Source organism: Leiobunum rupestre, chromosome 6 (assembly GCF_980474605.1).
Source record: "Leiobunum rupestre chromosome 6, qqLeiRupe1.1.hap1, whole genome shotgun sequence".
NCBI lineage: Eukaryota > Metazoa > Arthropoda > Arachnida > Opiliones > Sclerosomatidae > Leiobunum > Leiobunum rupestre.
The window spans coordinates 44091429-44112828 of NC_143389.1; the positions used below are offsets into that span (position 1 = coordinate 44091429).

The following is a 21400-nucleotide window of genomic DNA, read 5'->3' on the forward strand; positions in this document are numbered from 1 at the left end:
GCAGGATCAATTTATGTTTTGGTGATTTTCCCGGGGAAATCCCGCGATGATCCTTTTTCGGAATCGGACGGAGCGATAGATTAGGGACGGGGACCGTCGGAACTACGTAGGTATACACGCGCGAAAAGGGGAGGAGGGCTACTCGACTTTATAAATGGATTTCCAAGTTTCTCCCGAACTTGTGAATTATAAAGAGAGGCCCGCGCGTTGCACCCAGCAGCGGGAAGGGGGCGGCCGAGATGAAATGGCGCGTGGCGTAACCCGCAGCTGTCCCGTGATAAATGGGGGGACCCACACCACTTCTCTCTCTAGTTTTCCGCTGATGCGCCACTACGGTGGGGTTACGCCAGAGAGAAAGAGGAATGGGCCCCATAGGCCCCCGCCCACCGCCCGAATTAAGCGCTGTTGAAAATTTCTACACACGGAAAGACCGCGAAGCGGTGTCGTGGAATTTCAATTCAAAAGTAGACATGAGCCTGACGCGAGGAGTGTTCAATTACGCGTTATATCTCCAGCGCTGCTATGTTGTAAGCATTGTTAAAAAAAACCACCCCAACACTATGTACTTGTTACGGGGTGAAATTTAGATTTATCATTTTTCTATATACGACAGTGTAAAACCCCGCGTTTCCATGACAACTAGGTCGGAGTGCGGAGCGAAAATGATACACTCGGGGATTTAAGAGGATGCGAAAAGCCCCATTCAACATTGATCGCGACACAAATCTACGATAAATAAATTTATCACTTTTAAAATTCGGCGATAACAATCACGAAAATAACGCAAGTACCTTAAAATTGCAATTGGGACAAAAACCTCATTATTAACGACACCAACCTGCCAGTGTTGACATTATTATTATTAATATTATTGCCATTAGTTCGCCCGTAAGTCCGACAACAATTGAGCCACATCCAAGAGGATGACCAAGTCCAACTTTCCTGAGTGTCGAAAGCGTTCGACCAGGTTGACCTACGACCGGAATTCCACCAAGCGGTCAACATGAGAAGCGAGACGCGCCGTAAAAGATCAGTCTATTCCTCGCTCGACGAAATACAAACAATAACAGCGACTCGAAAAGGAACCAAACGCGAGTCGCGCTTCGAAGACTTCGAAACGAACAAACGAGCGAGGACGCCTCGCAGAAAATAAACGAACAGTTTAGTCGGTCCTCCGCGGGGTACCACCGCTAATCGGAAATAAAAACATCTTCGCGATTCAAACTCCGGGAATAATCGCGGCCAGGCAAATTCCGATTCCCTTTCTTCTTCTTTTTCTTCATAAGCGCGTCGTCTTCCTCGTCTTTAGTCCTCGTCAAGTTGTCGTTCCAACAGCGAGCAATATCGTCCCCAGCCAAGAAGAACGAGGGGCCCTCCGACTTCATTTTAAGAGCTCCAATTTGGTGGCATTGGCGTACCCCACCGCCACCGTCACTATCAAAATCCCCAACTTTATCTATTCCCGAAATAGAAGAGGAACCAGCGCGTATACTCCAATTAAACAGCGAGGCTTAACAAACCACTACGTATCTACGAAGAGACGGTGAAGTCCGCGCGTCGATGGCACTAACACGCGCTATATCGTGTCGCCGACGAGGTATCCGATATAGAACCGTACTTTAAAATATTGAATCACGTAAAAAGCTTACAATAGGAAACGGGAAGAGGATTTAACACCACTTCCGGTTTGTTAAAAAAAAATACAAATTTTTTTTCCAGGGATTTTGCGAGCGACAGAGAGAGGCGACCCTAACCAGTTCGCTGGGAAACAACTAACATATAAAATAATATTAACGAGGCGAGTAACATCGCGGGAATATAAATATTCAAATTCAACTTTTTTGGTCACGCGAAACGGCTTATCTTCTTAAAAAGGCTTTCAAAAATCTTAAATAAACCCCGGGGGGAAGCGGAAAGGTGATCATTATTTAAATAAGCGACGTATCTATGGAAAATCGGGTCCTCTTTAAAGCCAAGGTGAAGTCTAAAGAGACATTAAGACGCGAAAGGGTTGGGGGAAAATGATTAGAAGGTGCTGAATAGGCCTACCTGGAAAAGTTGATATTGCTAACGCGATGATTCATTTCGTGTGTTTCCGTACAGGTAAACAGAAATACTGGCGGCGTCCGAGACTCCAGCGTACTTCCTAATAACGCGGCCGAGTTGCCCGCTCTTCGATCGAAGTGAAAAAGTCTATTACCCCTGAAAGGGCTTTTCTTTACAATACAGAGCCGTACAGCGGCTGAAAGGCTCTTACAGGGGCGGCCACTATTCTCTCCCCGAAAAAAAAAGGCGCCATATAGTTGTAAAAGTAGCAAATCCTTTTTAGGAAGGAAATTAAAAAGGAAGTTTATACGCTAGAATTAACTCGCGCTGATCGCGAGAGCGTATGAAAAAAAACAGACTGCTTTGTTTATATACACGTACGTCATACGTATAGAAAAAGATTGATCAAAAAGTGTTATAGTCGCATGCGCTTCGAATTTCTGTTCCTTAGTAGCGTGGTCTTTCTTTTCTCTCTCCTTGTGTTGTTGCATGGTCGTTAACACGCTAGCCAACAATGATTCACCATTGTCTACCATTGTTAGGTAATTAGAATAGGCTACAAGAACCGCGCCCTCTATTTTTAAAACCGGGAAGCCCTCCAGTTATAAAGGTTTTACACAGGGTTATTCCCTTCTAACTTGCGCAATTTATGAAAACTTATCAGGGAATTTTTTTTTTATTTACCAGGGATTTTTTTTTAAATTATCAGGGAAAATTAAAAAAAAATATCAGGGAAAATGAAAAAAAATATCAGGGAAAATGAAAAAAAAATATCAGGGAAAAATTTATAAAAATTATCAGGGAAAAATTTATAAAAATTATCAGGGAAAAATTAATAAAAATTATCAGGGAAAAATTAATAAAAATTATCAGGGAAAAATTAATAAAAATTATCAGGGGAAAATTAATAAAAATTATCAAGGGAAAATTTATAAAAATTATCAAGGGAAAATTTATAAAAATTATCAAGGGAAAATTAATAAAAATTATCAGGAGAAAATGTATAAAAATTATCAGGGGAAAATGTTTACAATTATCAGGGGAAAATGTTTACAATTATCAGGGGAAAATGTATAAAAATTATCAGGGGAAAATGTATAAAATTATCAGGGGGAAATGTATAAAATTATCAGGGGGAAATGTATAAAAATTATCAGGGGAAAATTTATGCAACTTAAGTGGTAATTTTATAAAATAAAATAGAGTATATTTCTAAATATGTAGTTTAATATGTCTGCATAAACCTTTACGGTCAAATTAATATATTTTATAAGGTAAAATTGCCATAGCTGCATCTATAAAAAAAATATATAACAACGCCAAGCTGTTATTTTGCCAGAGATAAAACAGGTAAGATTCACCCTGTACACCGTAAAAATCCTCCCAAAAAAGGGCGGCATATTTTTATCTTTTTCCAAGTTGAAAGAATGGGAATATAAAATTAACGATCTTAACGAATTAGAAATAGCACGCTCCTCGCACTTTCAACCTTTTACAAATTACAATCAAACTTATTACCATAAAGGTCGCTCTCAGAATCTTAAAAAGATTACGTAAGACAAACGTTACACCTTGAAATAAAAGAAAATGTGTTTGGCCGTTTCCTAGTCGTAAAGGGATTATAACAACAAACAACGGCGAAAGAGAAGCGAGGGGGTTACCTTCGAAAATCCTGCCCACGTGAAATTTGACACCCACTAAGCCTCGGCGACCGGGAGGGGGGATACTCGTTGAATTAAATTTATTATTCTAGTACCAGGCCGCCCATTTTAAACGCTACACGAAGTCACGCTTTAATTCCGTTTCGTAGAAATTAATTAATTAGCGAATCGCCTCTTCGTCGCGTACTCCTCAATACTCGTACCTAAACGCGATGGTGGCCCGCAATATTTGCCTAACAAATGAGTCATTCGGTTTGCTTAATTCGTCCTAATGTAGCGCGCGTATTTCTCCGTGAACGAAGACAGTCACATCCTAACGGAATTAAATTTACATTTAACCCGCATTTGGAACCTATCGATTTGGCGACGGCAAAATGTACTCCGATATTATTCGTGTAAGGCTTTATCATTTGTTGACGTGGCCTTACTGGGGGGAATGTTGCGTTTCGGTAATGAAGCGTAATTACCCTTATTAGCAATCCTGGGACGGTGAGACGCGGAGATTTGGGGGGGATGGGATGGGCCAAGTTCGTCCAGATGAATGAAACGATAATCTCATTCGATCGAGATTCGGATTATTTCGGGGAATCGCGAATTGGGAAGCCGGAATGATTAGGAAAGTGAGTGGAGAGGGCGGGGAAATTAATTGGCAAAGTTGATTGTTTCGTTTCTTCAACGAGACAATGAAGCTCGAGGCTTAACTTACAATTAAGCGGAACGAAATCCAGAAGTCGTGTTTATATTGTATATATGCACTGGTAGATCATTTTTCCGGAAAATTCCATATAATTGGGTTGTCTGGTTTTAAATTAGAAACGCGAATGAATCGCAGCACGCGAGCTGTAGAGTGTTTTATAAATGCAACCGAGAACGTATTTAGACAATCGAGAACGTTTTTAGACAATCGAGAACGTTTTTAGACAATCGAGAACGTATTTAGACAATCGACAACGTATTTAGACAATCGACAACGTATTTAGACAATCGACAACGTATTTAGACAATCGACAACGTATTTAGACAATCGACAACGTATTTAGACAATCGGCAACGTATTTAGACAATCGACAACGTATTTAGACAATCGACAACGTATTTAGACAATCGACAACGTATTTAGACAATCGACAACGTATTTAGACAATCGACAACGTATTTAGACAATCGACAACGTATTTAGACAATCGACAACGTATTTAGACAATCGACAACGTATTTAGACAATCGACAACGTATTTAGACAATCGACAACGTATTTAGACAATCGACAACGTATTTAGACAATCGACAACGTATTTAGACAATCGACAACGTATTTAGACAATCGACAACGTATTTAGACAATCGACAACGTATTTAGACAATCGACAACGTATTTAGACAATCGAGAACGTAAGAAACAACCCGTTCGCAGAAGCACAACGTACTAGAAAGGTGAAACTAAAAATTACAATTATAAAATTGAAACATTAATGCTACCTTATCGGTAACTTGATTAAATTGCCAAATTCAACTTTTTAAGAGATAAATAGAACCCTCCCGAAAACATTTTATCGAAAGATAAAAGAAAACATCTTACGACCGATATTATGTAGTGCTATGCAATTGTTAAAAATGGAAAGAGCAACTTAGGTTAGAGGTCATAATAGAGGGCCCGAACGCTAGACTCATACGTTCTCAGAAACCTAAATATGTTCTTGTTGCAACGTATAAGGCGGTAATGTACGAAAAGATGGATCAAAACTGTAATAAGAAAACGTAATGGGGTACTTAATAAAATATACGACCTAGCTAGTAGCGAAGGAGGGACCGGACATTCAGAAAGAAAATGAACCGAGGATTTTGCGGATTTGTTAAAAGAAAACCTTTTTACACACAATTCCTAAACGATTTGTGTGTACTAGGCCCCCGTATTCCACATAACTCTCCAAGAATTAGGCTTAGAAGGGCCTGGGATATCTCAATCGAAAGGAAATATCATGCCCTTGGTAGTCCGCTATGAATTTTGGAGATCGGGTACCCACAAGTTTATTGCTATATGGCCATTATCGACTTAAAATGTACATACTTTTTTTAAATTAACACCGACTTGGTTGAAAATTATATTTTTATTATGATAATTTCGGTACTACGTTTTCGGTTGCATTAAGAAATTTTAATTTTAAGTGAGATTTCTGGTCAATTCGCGGAACGACGCACTATTGCGTACAAGATGATTGAAAATTTGTTCAAATTTAAATTTAATATTTAAAAATTTAGTTAACACATCGGCGAATAATGTGTACTTAAATGTCGGTGATATCTTGTTTAAATACCAAATATTTCAGTGAAACCTGGATTTTTCTGGGCCCTTTTTACAAATTACATAACGTAGTTAGAAGGAATTACAGGGGGGTAAAATTACTGAAATGTTACGTAAACTATACTAATTTTATACCAGAAACAAGCTATCAATTATTTTAAGTAGCAATTTAATATTTCTATTTTCACCAATAATAGTAGGATTAATTTTCTATAGGTAATATCTCAAGTAAGTCAGTTCAATTTTGAATTCAATTTAATAAAAGGTTTACGATTAAGGTTTAATTGCGGTGGTTAGAATATTTGTAATTTAGGGGCGGAGGTCTTTCCAATTGCAGGGCCCCCACTCAAATCTTAAATTTTTTTATAGGAAAAATAGGATTATATTTCTAAAAATATACGACTTAATAGGACTATTTTTATAAAATTTTAGGATTTTATATGACTATATATATGCTATTGAATTTACTAACTTTACGCATTTAAAAACAAAATTTATATTTGAGGAAATAAATCTTCGATTTTCACTTAAAAAATAGAAACTATTTAACCATTTTATCACAAAATATAGTAGTAGCTAACCATGTTAACAATAACAAAAGTATAGACTAGAATGACTCGGTATAGGAATTTATCCTATATCTAAATCTAGCAATTTAACTGACAATAAGTGGCTGGATTTGAAATGGGCCAAATATCAAAATTATCGGATTTTATAGGACTTTTGTGGGATTTTGCTAAAAATATAGGATGTTATAGGACATTTTTGAAAATATAGGATTTTATAGGAATTATAGGACCTCTGGGGCCCTGCAATTGTTTTTCTTTATTACGAATGGCAGGGATTCACATATTTCCTACAGGGAAATATTCAAAAAGGGGCGAAATCCACCCGAGGTACCTTCCTGTTTGAGGTCGATGACGACACTATATAAAGTTTATTAAAAATAAACTTTTTTAAAATGTTATTAATTAATTACTATGTCGACAAAACCGTTAAAACTGAAAACTTTCAACCAATCGTTGAAAATCAAAATTATGACGTCATGTTGCTATCAGAGCGCCATCTACTAACAAATAACACCATCACCACGTTAACTCGGATGAATTTTACCCCTTTAAAGTCGTCTTTACCCGTTATAAATTGTAAATCGATCTATATCGCACAGGTAAACATGGCAAGTGACGTATAATTAGCGAACGGCTCCGCGAGGAATTTTTCTGAATGTCCGACCCCTAAACCGAAGAGAAATGATAAACGAGTACAAAAACATTCCAAGGTCTTAATAATAAATTTAAAAATCTCGACCAAATTTAATATTCATACCATTCAACGAAAGAGCGTAGATGAAAATCCGATGATCCGGCAAAAGCGACACTAAATAAAAACTTCTTTTTTTTTCGAATCTAATGATAATAAAGTAATTTCAACCCTCCGCGAGAAAATAAGTCACTTTTTGAAGCATTTACGAAATAAGAAACGCATTGAATGAAATTCACGAGGCGACGAAATGTCAACTTTTGGGGAGTCGCGCTAGCGGACTAAATGAAAATGAAGCCCAACGGCGTCGAGGCCATCACGGCGACCGAAACTCTTTCTCAATAAATGTAATTCAGAAAATGGTTTTGATAAGCGCGGGTCTATACGTTATTCCTCGGAAATGGTTGAAAACTCTGGAGTAGAAACGAGTGTTGTTGCCGCTTCGACGAATTAAACAAAGATTAGCGGGAAAACTCGGAAGAAAGCTCGCAACCACAACGTATAATCGACTCGTTGAGCGTCGAATATTTTTTCCCTCATGGCAGAGAGTAAACTATAATAACACCAGGCGAACGAGGAAGGCGAGGGGGTCAAATATGGAGCGCATTCCCCGCACCATGATCCGAGTTCCCATGCGGAGGCTGCCGCTTCCAATGTACAGCGGGGTCGGGATGATGAGAGACTGAACAGAGACAGGGGGCCAACCGCCGCCGAAAACAAGGATCCCTTAGCGACGTAAAAGTCGAGAAATTACATTCACACTAGGAAATATTTAAGCATCAAACGTGTTAATTAAATTCGGTTTAATTTTAAAATTTAACCGAACCTAAATTCCAACGGAATCTAAAAAAATGTTACTTTAAAGCAATACCACCAAATTGACCTCCGAATAAGTCAGCTACACGCGTAAGAACCCGGCACCATATGTATAAGAGCGGTGAGGGGGTATGTTAAACACGGGGGCAACCGGAAAACACCCTCGTCCGCAGATGTCTTCTAATTTCTACAGCGCCACCGCTAGTAACTGTACAGTGGGCTGCCGATTGTTTTAGCGACCACATCCCGAACACGCAGACCACGTATAAAACGTATACCGTGTAGTGCCAAGCGTCACAGTCGTGTCCTTTAAAAAAAAAAGACAGGAAGAAGTTTGACACCGTAAAGCTCCTCTCTTATTTAAGGTATCCTATGGCTCTAACATAAAGCATGGGCCCGCGCGGCCAGAGGTGGTTAGGGGATAAAGCTTTTTCATCAGTTTATCCCCCAAGTCATTTGAAATTGGGTAAGCTCGCCGAAACACGAAGCCGAAAGTAAAAATAGCGGTTTAGTTACCATTGACGTCAATGCATCGGTACCCGTTACGTTTTCGATAAAAGGAACCGTAATAAAAATAAGGAAAAGAATACAACGTCTTATTAAAGATTTAATCGCCTCGAGAAACGTTTTACAGTAAACAGCGCTAACGATATCTAATTAATATTTTAATCGCAGCCCATAATTTCGTCTAGATGAAGACATAAAATCTACAAATTTGATTCTTCCCCGAAACAGGATATTCGTATAATTCGTGCGTGTCAAATACTATCTTTTTTTATTTCAAAAGTCAGCGCTATAGAAGACAGGAAGGAAGGTAGGGTCTGCGTGTTTAACCGCGAAATTACGTTTACGAAACGGGAAATTTATCTTTTACTGTTATAGGTAAGGAAATGGCAAAATGAAAAAGGAAAATAAAAAATTAGTCCTTCGGAGAAAATGACAAGAAAGGATATTTTGTGTGGATTTTATGTATTTCACGCGTAGTCAACTTTCCGGTTTTGAAAATACGTTCAGGAAAAAATGAAGTCTATCAACCTTTTTTTTTCTTCTTTTTGAAACAAGGATTTTTTTGAAAGTTTCTCTTTTGACAAAAAAGAAATACACCAAGGTTTATTGTTATTGCCTAAAGAGCGAAGCAGAATGATGAAAAGAGGGGTAGCCAGCAGGGCGGTACTCGGTGATCCTTCGGAATATTTACTGTATGGAAGTCTTCAGCGGTGGCATGGAAGCAAATACATAAAACTTTCCCGTTTTTGACAAGCGAGAGCCCACGTTCAAAGAAAAGCTAAGAAATTGGGAGGCTTAAAAGGAATTAAAATGATTTTAAAAATCCACCAAAGAATTTGGAGTCGGGAAGAATAACGAGCTATTTATTACGTGTTGTCAGGGTTGGCAATTTTTTAATTTAAAAAAAAATCAAATCAATTTTTTTTTAATTTAAATCGGATTTTTATGATTTTCATTAAAATTTCAAAGTCTTATATAATTTAGTATCATAATTTTACCTAAAACAAATATGTTTTAATTTTTAAAGACAATCTATATATATGTATATATGTATAATGAATTTATTAAATTTAAGCTAATAATCATATATAGAAAAAAAATCATCGATTTAAATCGCGATTTAAAATTTATTGATTTTAAATATTATTAATATTATTGTTAGAAAATAAAGATAAAGAGCTTAGTCCGACATTTTGAAGAAGCGCCTGCAGAAGCGCTACAAGGGCAGAGCAGATACGTTCGAGGGAGAAGATACACTTTGGGGTCATCGATTTATTTCGCATCTTGTTCGCGTTATTTCCGGATTAAATAATTTCCTGTCTATATTTTGTTTTATGAAAACGGCGAACGGAAATTGAACGTCAGCTTTCAAGCCAAGATCCAAAAAAAAATATTGTTTATCGCCTCTCTATAGGCTTTACGATAAATTCCTAGAAACTTAAAATGTCCTAGTTATCGATTAACTCCGAATAAAAGAGAAGTATAGCTTTCACACATCGAGCGAGCTATCAAATAAGCTTATACAAAATTCGCAAGCTGACCACAGAAACGATCAAAACATTTTAAAGGGAAAAAAATGAAATTTGTAGTCTATATATAAATAAAAGTAAAAATATACGATAATTTGTGATGAAATAACAGCAAAAAATAGCTTTCAGATACTTACGAAGCGAAATTTTTTTGTTTTTAAAGATAATATGGCGTAATAATTGATTGAGCAAGCGACGATTTCTAATAGTGTGGAAAATATATGGCTACAATCTTCGTTACGCGATAACTGACGTAATTTTGTTCGAAATGCTTTCTATCTTTAAAGATTTTGATTGCCATGCATCTATGTTAAAACACGAAATTGTAACGAGTAAAGTACGAAAAATTTTATAAACTAGGAAAATAGCGTAACTATAGAAATACATGGAATATATGATTAAATTTATTAAATACAGTTGTGATCACCCTGCTAACAGGACCACCGAGAGCGGGCCGGGCCCTGGCAAAACAATACTTTCGGGCCCCAAGAGCTACCTTATTTTTCTAATTAACAATGTTTCGCGGGAGAAGTATAGTAGAAGGGCTCAAATGCGGGGCCCCAAAGCTTGTACGGGCCCCGGCGTAGCTGATGGTCCGTAGGGCTCTGCTCACCATAAAAAATTGAAAAGGGGGCCCCCATTGGATTTTGGCGGGGTTCTCAGCTACGCCACTGGTCCCGGTAATTTGTACCGGCTTCCCCCTCTCTTGTCAGGCCGGCCTGCTAATTCAAACCGACGTGGTCATTTTATAAGCATCAGGGTTGAAAAAAAAACCTTTTTTTTAAACACTGCTTTACTTTACTGTTAATCTATTTTTCGCTTTCGTTTAACCGTGCATACATATTAAAAATCACTAAAAATTAATATGAGTAATAAAAAATATGCCTAGATTAAACTCTGCCAGTGCAAATAATTTATTACAAGTCTCGCCAGAAACCAAGTTTTAGTTTTGGTTTCGTTTCTTACAAGTCTGACCAGAACGAAGTTTCTTTTTTGATTTTGACCAGGGAAAATAGGAAATTTTCAAGCGAATTAAAGGAAAGTATAGGAAAAATCATAAACAAAAATAAGGATTCTTATCGAAAATAAAGGTAACCTAAGGAAAATATAGGAAATGTGGTCACTTTGTAAATGTTTTAGAATTGTAATCATTTCGTTAAAAAATGTACATACGTTTTCGAATAATTTTTATTTAATTAAAAAAAATATTAAAAAAACCATTGTTTTTTAAATCACTTGGTTTAAACCATGATTTAAACCAGTGTGGCTTAAGCCAACCAACCCTGATATGCATTGAAATGATTTGTTGGGAAGCCAATGGAATAGGCGGAAATTCCGCCGGCAGCTACAGATTAAACGATGGCCCAAAAAAACCCCGCGCAAAATCCTTCAACATTGCCAAGGGTTTCAGACACACGTACAAACGCCAAAGACGAAACGATAACATTTATACCAAAATCGTTACGGCGAGAGGAAAGTGAAAGGGTCTGCGGGCCCGGGTTCTCCTCTTAACCCCGATTCCGGGGTACAAAATAATAAACGAAAGGCGCGCTGGTGACTCAACACCGCCCGAGAGGGGAGCCAGCCTAAAAAGAGTCCGTAATGAGTCCCGTAGGCAGGATCGCCCTTAATGCCAATTTCCAGGTTAAATTGACGGATCAAAGCCTAATAAGACGGCCAACGATCCAGGCGGAAATGGAAGCGGCTAAGAAGGCATTTCCTCCTTTTAACCTTAGACGCAATTTCCGGGTGACACGATACAACCATCGACTGGAGCGGGAGACCGGCGTGCATCGAAATTTCGCCCTTATGACGCGGCCTGGAGACCGGCGCGGCCACAGTTCGGAACTTTACCGTAGAGTCGATCGTAGGCTAACTTGCGAGTAAACTGAAGGGCGGAGATAGGGTAAAGTCTTAGCGCGCGAAATAAACCTTGACGGTTCTCGGGACGGAAAGAGAGATTGAAATTTGAACACAAAAAGGTAGTGGGGTGCTGTTGGGCCGGGGAAGAAAATAAAACGAGAGAGGAGAGCGACCTGAAAATTCCTATATATATTTTATCCGCGTACATGTATGTTTCATGAGTCACGCCCCGCCAAAGACTAACAATAGGATAGCGGACGCGCAACGCCACTCTTTTTTGTCCGTACCTTAATACTGGAGGAAGGTGAGAGAGGGCAATCAATCGCCCCGACGAAATGTCCCCTTTCGCACAATGGGTTTGTGGAAAATGAAAATTGACGTTTTTTTCTTCCTTAAAAGACATTTAGGTTTTTTGTCGCGCAAGTCCGGACACATTTTGCAATTTCAAAACAGATTTGCATCAGATTCGGTCATATGTAAATATCCCAAGATATAATTTCGCTTATTTTTCGTTAGTAATTATACAGGGTTCGTACAAAATTTCCGGAATTAAATTTCCTGACATTTCCAGGCTTTCCCTGACCAAATTGCCAAATTTTCCCTGACCATTTTTGTAGAATAAAAGAATGGTTTGAAGTAAAAACTTTATTTGCCTGATTTTTTGGGGTCATTTTCAAATTCCCTGACTTTTCCCTGACCTTTTGGGAACATTTTCAAATTCCCTGACTTTCCCCAGACCTATTGGGAACATTTTCAAATTCCCTGACTTTTCCCTGACATTTTGGGAACATTTTCAAATTCCTTGACTTTTCCCTGACATTTTGGAATCCTTTTCAAATTCACTGACTTTTCCCTGACCTTTTGGGAACATTTTCAAATTCCCTGACTTTTCCCAGACCTATTGGGAACATTTTCAAATTCCCTGACTTTTCCCTGACATTTTGGAATCCTTTTCAAATTCCCTGACTTTTCCCTGACCTTTTGGAATCCTTTTCAAATTCCCTGACTTTTCCCTGACCTTTTGGGAACATTTTCAAATTCCCTGACTTTTCCCTGACCTTTTGGGAACATTTTCAAATTCCCTGACTTTCCCCAGACCTATTGGGAACATTTTCAAATTCCCTGACTTTTCCCTGACATTTTGGAATCCTTTTCAAATTCCCTGACTTTTCCCTGACCTTTTGGGAACATTTTCAAATTCCCTGACTTTTCCCTGACCTTTTGGGAACATTTTCAAATTCCCTGACTTTCCCCAGACCTATTGGGAACATTTTCAAATTCCCTGACTTTTCCCTGACATTTTGGAATCCTTTTCAAATTCCCTGACTTTTCCCTGACCTTTTGGAAACATTTTCAAATTCCCTGACTTTTCCCTGACCTTTTGGGAACATTTTCAAATTCCCTGACTTTTCCCAGACCTATTGGGAACATTTTCAAATTCCCTGACTTTTCCCTGACATTTTGGAATCCTTTTCAAATTCCCTGACTTTTCCCTGACCTTTTGGGAACATTTTCAAATTCCCTGACTTTTCCAGGTCGTGTACGAACCCTGTTATATTTACGGAGAAATTCAAATGAATTTCCTCAAGACGATATTTCGTTTATTTTTCTTTAGTAAAATTAGAAATTTCCGGATAAATTCCACTGAATTAAAATCGATACTTTTGGTATGTTTAACGGAGGCGGAATCCGTTTCAACAACTTGATTGCGTTCTTGATGCGAAAATAACTCCCACGTTTTTTCCACTTCCATTCAAAGCTTATTTTTAGAATATTAAGACTGATAAGGGGCCTGTAATCTATTCATAGAATTTTAAGTAGACTTTTGCTCGAAACACGGAGACAGAAAATATATATAAATTACATAGGAGCCGACTCTTATCTTATTTAAACACCAGGCGGAACTACTCGTGATTCGCGTCAATGCGAACTCGACTTTGTTGTGCCCGAGTTCCAACTTGCCAACAGTACAATCACGAAGAACTAAAATTCGAGAGACACTTCCAGGGGCCCAGCCTCCCACTCAAATCTTCAAAATGTTTACAGCAAAATTGGATTATATTTCTAAAAATATGGTACTTTATTGGACTATTTTTTTAATTATAGGATTTTCACTTAAAAAATAGGAACTAATTAACCATTTTGAAAAATATTTTTTATTTATTTTTAATACATCTTTCAAAAGTTTATTTGCCGGATTTTTTTTAACCATTTTCAAATTCCCTTACTTTTTTTTAACCATTTTCAAATTCCCTGACTTTTCCAGGTTTTCCATGTCATGTACGAACCCTGAATGACTTAGTATAAAAATATATCCTATAGCTAAATCTACTTAATTTAACGGCGGGATTTGAAATGGGCTAAATATCAAAATTATAAGATTTTATACGACTTTTGAGGGATTTTGCTAAAAATAAAGGATGTTATAAGACATTTTTGAAAGTATAGGATTTTATAGGACTTTTTGGGGATTTTGCTAAAAAATATAGGATGTTATAACCCCTTTTTGAAAATATAGGATTTTACAGGAATTATAGGACCTCTGGGGACCCTGCACCTCACTTTCACCTCGATTTTAAAACCCGCGCTCTACATAGTGAATTCCCAGTATGGGAAAACGAGTTATTAGCTATGCATGAGATACCCGACAAGCTATATTGAGATTAAACGGATGCGATTAATATTGAACGAGAAAAACCGGGGAATATTTTTCTAGTCGTCGCATTTTCGGTTGGTGACGTCATCGTACGGCTCGACTACAATTTGTTAGCTAATGCCTATGCATGATGTCGGAAAAGCGCCCAGAGGATGAGGTAAGACTAGTCGGACGACCAAAATCGTGAATATGTCATTACACCGTTCGCTTCCAAGAGGAGAGAAAATGACGTCACGATGAAATCACCTTAAATGCGCACCCTGGTGAGAAGTAAAGGATCCGTACATGGTTGCAACTTTTTTTCACATTCAAATTCCTCGACTTTTCCAGGTTTTCCCTGACTAATTGTGCAAACATTTTGTATTTTTTTACTCTAAATTTTAGTAAAGGTTTCCTATTTGCAACCGAAATTTAATTCCCTAACATTTCTAGAAAAATTTTAAAAATTCCCCGACTTATCTCTGATTTTTAGACCCCTATTCAAATTCCCTGACCTTTCCCTGATTTTGTGACCCATATTCAAATTCCCTGACGTTTCCCTGATTTTAGGAATCATATTCAAATTCCCTGACTTTTCTCCGATTTTATGACCTATATTCAAATTCCCTGACGTTTCCCTGATTTTAGGAATCATATTAAAATTCCCTGACTTTTCTCTGATTTTATGACCTATATTCAAATTCCCTGATTTTAGGAATCATATTCAAATTCCCTGACTTTTCTCCGATTTTATGACCTACATTCAAATTCCCTGACGTTTCCAGGAATTCCAGGTAGAACTCGGCGGAACAAATATAATAATCGCCAAATTTTCGATTTTTAATAAAAAGTTCGGTTAACTGTTCATTTATGGATATTATTCGCGGTTATAAAACGATTTTATATGCAAATAATAAGTTTTTATTCGGATAATTTTCGGTTATGGATAAAAACCAATTTTTTCCTCAAATTTTCAATTTTTTTATAGGAAAAATAGCATTATATTTCTAAAAATATAGGAATTTATAGGACTATTTTTTACAAAATTATAGGATTTTATAGGACTATTTTTACAAAATTATAGGATTTTATAGGACTATTTTTACAAAATAATAGGATTTTATAGGACTATTTTTACAAAATAATAGGATTTTATAGGACTATTTTTACAAAATAATAGGATTTTATAGGACTATTTTTACAAAATAATAGGATTTTAAGGGACTATTTTTGCAAAATTATAGGATTTCATAGGACTATATATGCTATATAATTTACTAACTTTATGCATTTAAAAACAAAATCTATATTTAGAGAAATAAATCTTTGATTTTCACTTAAAAAATAGAAACTAATTAACCGTTTTATCACAAAAATATACTAGTAGCTAACCACGTTAACAATAACAAAAGTATAGACTAGAATGACTCGGTATAGGAATTTATCCTATAGCTAAATCTAGCAATTTAACTGAGTGGCGGGATTTGAAATGGGTAGAATATCAAAATTATAGGATTTTATAGAACTTTTGGGGGATTTTGCTAAAAATAAAGGATGTTATAGGACATTTAATGAAAATATAGGATTTTATAGGAATTATAGGACCTCTGGGGGGCCCTGTAAATATCCACCAACGAAACAAAGTGAAATTTAATTTGTAAACTATAGGCTGCGAGGAAATGTAGTTACGAATCGAGGATTTCGGTAGAAGTAATACAAGAGGCGCATTCACGCTTAATCAGTCGGAATGGCGGCGCGAAGTATTACCCAACTTGACGCCACCAGGGGGAAATAGAGGCGATATCATCTGTGACGTAGAACCGGGGCGCGAGCGACAAACCTCGCCAATTGCGGCGTGGGTATCTGATTAAGCCTTTAAAAAAAGTTTAAACTGCCAAAAACGGTGCCGCCATTGGAAACCCCTTTTTCCCCGTGTGGGCGCATTTTACCATAAACACTTATTATTATACGTCTCCAACGTGTACACTCCGTTATTAGAAAACGAGTATACGTTTTCTAAACTGGTTTTATGGAGCACGATGATCAAGCTACGTTCTGTCCGCGGCCACTCTTCCTTCCCCCGTCGACGTCGACGCCGAAACGTTAGCGGGTCTTTTCAAATAAATATTAAATATGAAACAATTCGCTGTTTGCTTAGAATTTATTATAACATCGTTTCATTTCGTCCACGCAACGATTCGCCAGCCGGAAACCGTCCTCTCGTAAATATGACTGGATTGGGTAAGGACGCTTGAAAGGAGTGTACGCGTACACATTTTGGCGGATATTAACATAGAGTAACGCGGTGGAAATTTAAGGCAAAATAAACATTAATAGACTCCAGAATGACAGAAATCTTTTCAAATGAAGCGTTTAAATTGGTTTATATCTGTACGTACTTGATTTATACAGTCCTTACTTCCGCGCGTGTTTGTTGCGTGACAGCGCGTAAAATTATCAACCTCGAAAACTTCATTTGGAAGTATTTGTCCGAATTTCAAAAGTCCGAAAAATAACGTTTTTTACCGCATTTCAGAAACAGATTTCGAGATTTCAGGGCACTATATTTCGTGTTGGTTTATGTTTTATTACGCTGATTGGGAGATTTTTACGGATGTCGGACACGTGGAACGAATTGGTCATTAAATTCGGACATATATCCACGCCACTTTTTTTTTACGGAATCCAACATGCAGGTCCAACCAAATCCATAAAATTTGGATTTAGGATATACAAACTACTATATAGTGGGTTTAGCATACTACAGTTTTCGAGAAATATTACAACTTTGAAATAAATTCTTGATTCGTCATGGGTGGTAATCTTAAACCATGTTTTACGAATGGGTAAAATTTCACTCATCATTACCGAATATGATAGTCAGTGACGGCGATTCCGTGGGGGCTCTAGAGCTCGAGCCCCCACAGGGAAAAGCAAACGAGAGCAGAGCCCCCACAGAAATAAAATTGAGGAAAAATAGCAATCAGGGAAAGGTTTATAACATCACTGCCTTTATTTGGGTCCGAATTCAGTCTTTTTACAGAAGTTATTTTGAGATACGAGTAGCATTAAGATGATATAACCGTAAAATTGATTTCGATAAATTCATCCAAACAGAAAATCGCCCCGTCGTGTACCCTATTTTACCTATAATATCTTCGTAAAGTATGTGGCCAAAAAAAGCTTAATTATCTAGCCATGTACACAGGTATTTTTCTAAAGATATAGACTTTACTTTTATTATCAATGTATTCATTGACGGATGAGATATTAGAAAGAACACTTTAAAAAAATATATATAGTAATAAAAATTTAGAGCTGTACATTTTCTTGCTTAAGATTTAAGTATATGCATTTTTGGATAAAAAAATAATAGCCCGTGCCCCCACAGAAATGCTTTCCGATCGCCGCCGCTGATGATAGTTCCTTTTTATCACTTTTCTAAGCCTTTTCCCATTTCGGCTTATAGAAACAAATCTTTGGCATTTCGCTGTTCTCTTCTCCTTTTAGTCATGTAACTTTCCCTTTAAATCAACATTTTACAGATATTTTACCGACAACATGCACAAGCTAAGTAAATACAGCAAAGGACTAGCATATTCTAATTTTTTCTGTGGAAACGAAATGGCGTCTAATGATATTATGAAATTGCTCAAAGTACTTTGCAATATTCGGGGTCATTCCACGACAAATGGTCGAGGGTTTTTTTTTTGAGAAAAAGCCGATTTCCATAATATTTTTGGCATTCGATGAATAGTTTTTGAGACATTAGACCAAAGGGAATTCTTTATTCTCTTTGATTAGACATTGAAAAATTGCAAAAATGGTCTTGACCAATGAATTAGGCAAGTAAATATCTTAAGTATCCGATTTTAATGATTGAATGAAAGACATTTTACTGCGTGACCCATAAATATTTTTATAAATTTTGTACATTTGACCCTTGACATCTTCAATGTAGGTTAAAATCTTTGACCTTTGACCTTAACCTAGGTTCTTTTTTATTTTATTTTATTATTAATTTTATTTCGAATTCCCTGGATTCAGTAGAAAATGCTAAATCCCAATATAATATTTTTTAGTTCTCGATAAATGTAATAATTTATATAACCCCATACCACCACGTTTTTTTCTTTAAAATCAAAGAATGAAAACGGTTTTGATAAGAGGGTCACTACAAAATATTTAAATTATATTACTGCCATTTTGGAATTTTATAGTAAAAAACACGAGTTGAAATATTTTTGAGTTGAAATATACTGGTAAAGGTCGAGGTCAAATATTTGAAACTGCATTTAAGGGTTAAGGAAAATTAATTTTCTTAAATTTAATCTGAAAACACAAGAAAATGAGCTTCACCACAATAAAAGCGGTCAATTATTGAAAAAGTTATTTAGGGGCCAAGTTCATTTTCGACAAATAACGGAAGATTAAATATTTTTTTGGTATGGGGTTATATTATATTTCTCGAGAACTAAAAATATTATATTGGAATTTTAGCATTTCCTACTGGGAATTTGCCAGGGAAGACGAAATAAATAATAAAAATAAAAAAGAACTTAGGTTAAGGTCAAAGGTCAAATATTTTAAAGTAAAAAAGATGTCAAGGGTCAAATGTACAAATTTTCTCAGATTATTTATGGAACACGCAGGAAAATGTCTTTCAATCAAGGTTTGTTTCATTACAATCGGATAATTTTTCAAGGGTCAAGGCCATTTTTGTCATTTAAAAAAAACTTAAGTGTCTAATATCTTGAAAACTATTCACCGGATGCCAAAAATATTTTGGAAATCAGATTTTTGGCAAAAAAGTACCCCAAAATCGAATTTTAAAAGAAATCGGAGGGGGTAGGGTCGACAACCTCTGACCATTGGTCGTGGAAGGACCCTTCGGGTAATATTCAGATTTTAACGTGACATGTAAAATTGTTAATTCCTACCTTTAAAATATCGAGTTTCTCTGGTATTCTCGATAAGACCACCCCCATATATGTATTAATATAAGTTCCCCTGAAAATACAGATCAAAAGCCCATCGGAAAAGGAGTTTAGGGAGGGGGAGCAAAATCTGTTAATACGTCCGTCGTGTCATCGCGCCTCCCTCCCTTACCCCTTCGTTGCGTGTTTCTCCGTAAGGAATTTGTAAAAGTGTCTTAAAGGAATCAAAAAATGACCTGACATTTAATACAAAAGCCAATAAGGGGGTGAAGTCTACGTCTTCCCGGTCGAGACAATCGCGAGTTAAGCCGGGTGCTAAGCCCCGAACAACTAACGCGTCGAAGTTCCTTCTCGGTAATTTCTAGGCTGAAAGTTTTCGCGCGAGAGGGGAAATTTCCGAGAATTACAATCAATAATTCACGAAAGGAAACAGTCCCGAGGCTCGATAATCGGATTTGGCCCAGCATCACCTTTCGATTAAAAGTTACTTCCAGAAAATAACGAAAGTCTTAAAACGAGAAGTCGTTGAAAGAAAAATAAAAACACGTTGTTTCTTTTTCGTCTCTTTAAAATGAAATCAAACAATAAAGCCACGACTCCATTTCAAAAAACGACCTAAGAAGCAAGACGGAAATGAAAATAGCGAAACTATTCACGAGGGGGCATCATCGCGAAGTTACTTATCTTCGAAGGAGAGTATTAGGGCAAGGACGACGCCGAAAAAGGGAAGGTGAACCCTCCAAATCTGCGCTATTTCGCTTCCGAAAGAAGACGCGTGGAGTGTCGAGATAGACCTTTCGAGAAAAAAAAAGAGATACGACACGCAAGCCCAGGAAATGGCAGCGGGGGAGATTTTGGGTTGAGAAGCCAACGGAATCAAAATGTTGCGAACGGGTTTGTCGGGGGCGACAGTTTTATACAGTATTTCGGAGTCAACTTCAACGGAGAGTTGAGGCAAAGGCCACTAAGGGGTATCTCCGCCTTCGACTCGACTGCCAGATAGCCTTAACCTTCTCGCCCGCAACCGTGAGAGCGTTCAACCGCGCTCGAGGAGGAGGTCATGGACTGGAGAAAATATCGAACTCATGCACAGACGACTTTACAGGGGCCGAAATGAGTTTCTTCTTTTCTTATCGAGGCTTGCTTCCCCCCCCCCCCTCCAAGTCTCTCTTTCTACGCTCTTGTTTCTTAACATCTTTCCGTTTACAGGCTGATAAATACGAAGGGGGGGGGGGGAGAACTTTCACAAAGAAAATATACCGACATTGTTTCCCCCCTCCCGGGAAAAATAATAAAAACTTTGGAATAAATCGATATTTTAGTCGTAGTGCATATTCTGAAATCGGTTTTGCTCTCGTTATTGAATTTTCCAACACGTATTTGGTACTCGATTTCGACACGGGAGGGCGGTGAAGTAAACAAGGGTGTACGAAGCGTTATCAGTCGCCTCCTTAAGCGACCTAATTTATATAAAAAAAATGCAGGTGGTAAGCCGGTAACCATACTGTAATCCTTCAAATAAATTTCTACGGACCCAAGATGTTTTAGAATTTGAGAAATACTTTTATAAAATGAAATATTTTTCTCTCTCTCTCTCTCTTTGGGTAAAATGGGGTGGTGTTGCGTATGGATTTAACTAGTGTTGCAAGTCGGAAAATTTCCGTATTTTTCCGAAAAAAATAAAAAAGTTTTCCTTCCATGATTAGTCTAATACATAATAATAATAATATAATATTTATTTTGCAAAAAAACAACTTTGCTGGCAACCACTGAGGCAAAGCCTATACTTAGTGGATACCAAGACAATACAAACATATAAAATAAAATTATGATTAGAAAACACT

At 37.2% G+C, this 21400-nt stretch overlaps 1 protein-coding gene across 4 annotated transcripts in view; it reads right to left on the minus strand.

Moving 5' to 3' along the window:
• RhoGAP93B (MyTH4 and RhoGAP_KIAA1688 domain-containing protein RhoGAP93B) overlaps nt 1–21400 on the minus strand; it is a 50539-nt gene that overhangs the window by 14242 nt on the left and 14897 nt on the right. For 2 of the 4 annotated variants that reach the window (XM_090178924.1, XM_090178925.1), the window contains exon 1: nt 839–1107. The exons of 1 other annotated variant lie outside the window; for it this stretch is intronic. In XM_090178924.1, the coding sequence (XP_090035050.1) occupies nt 839–1005 (167 nt within the window). In that variant the 5' untranslated portion in view covers nt 1006–1107. Of the gene's footprint in view, nt 1–838; nt 1109–21400 lie in introns of those variants that run through there. One more of the 4 variants, XM_090178926.1, reaches the window with a different exon arrangement.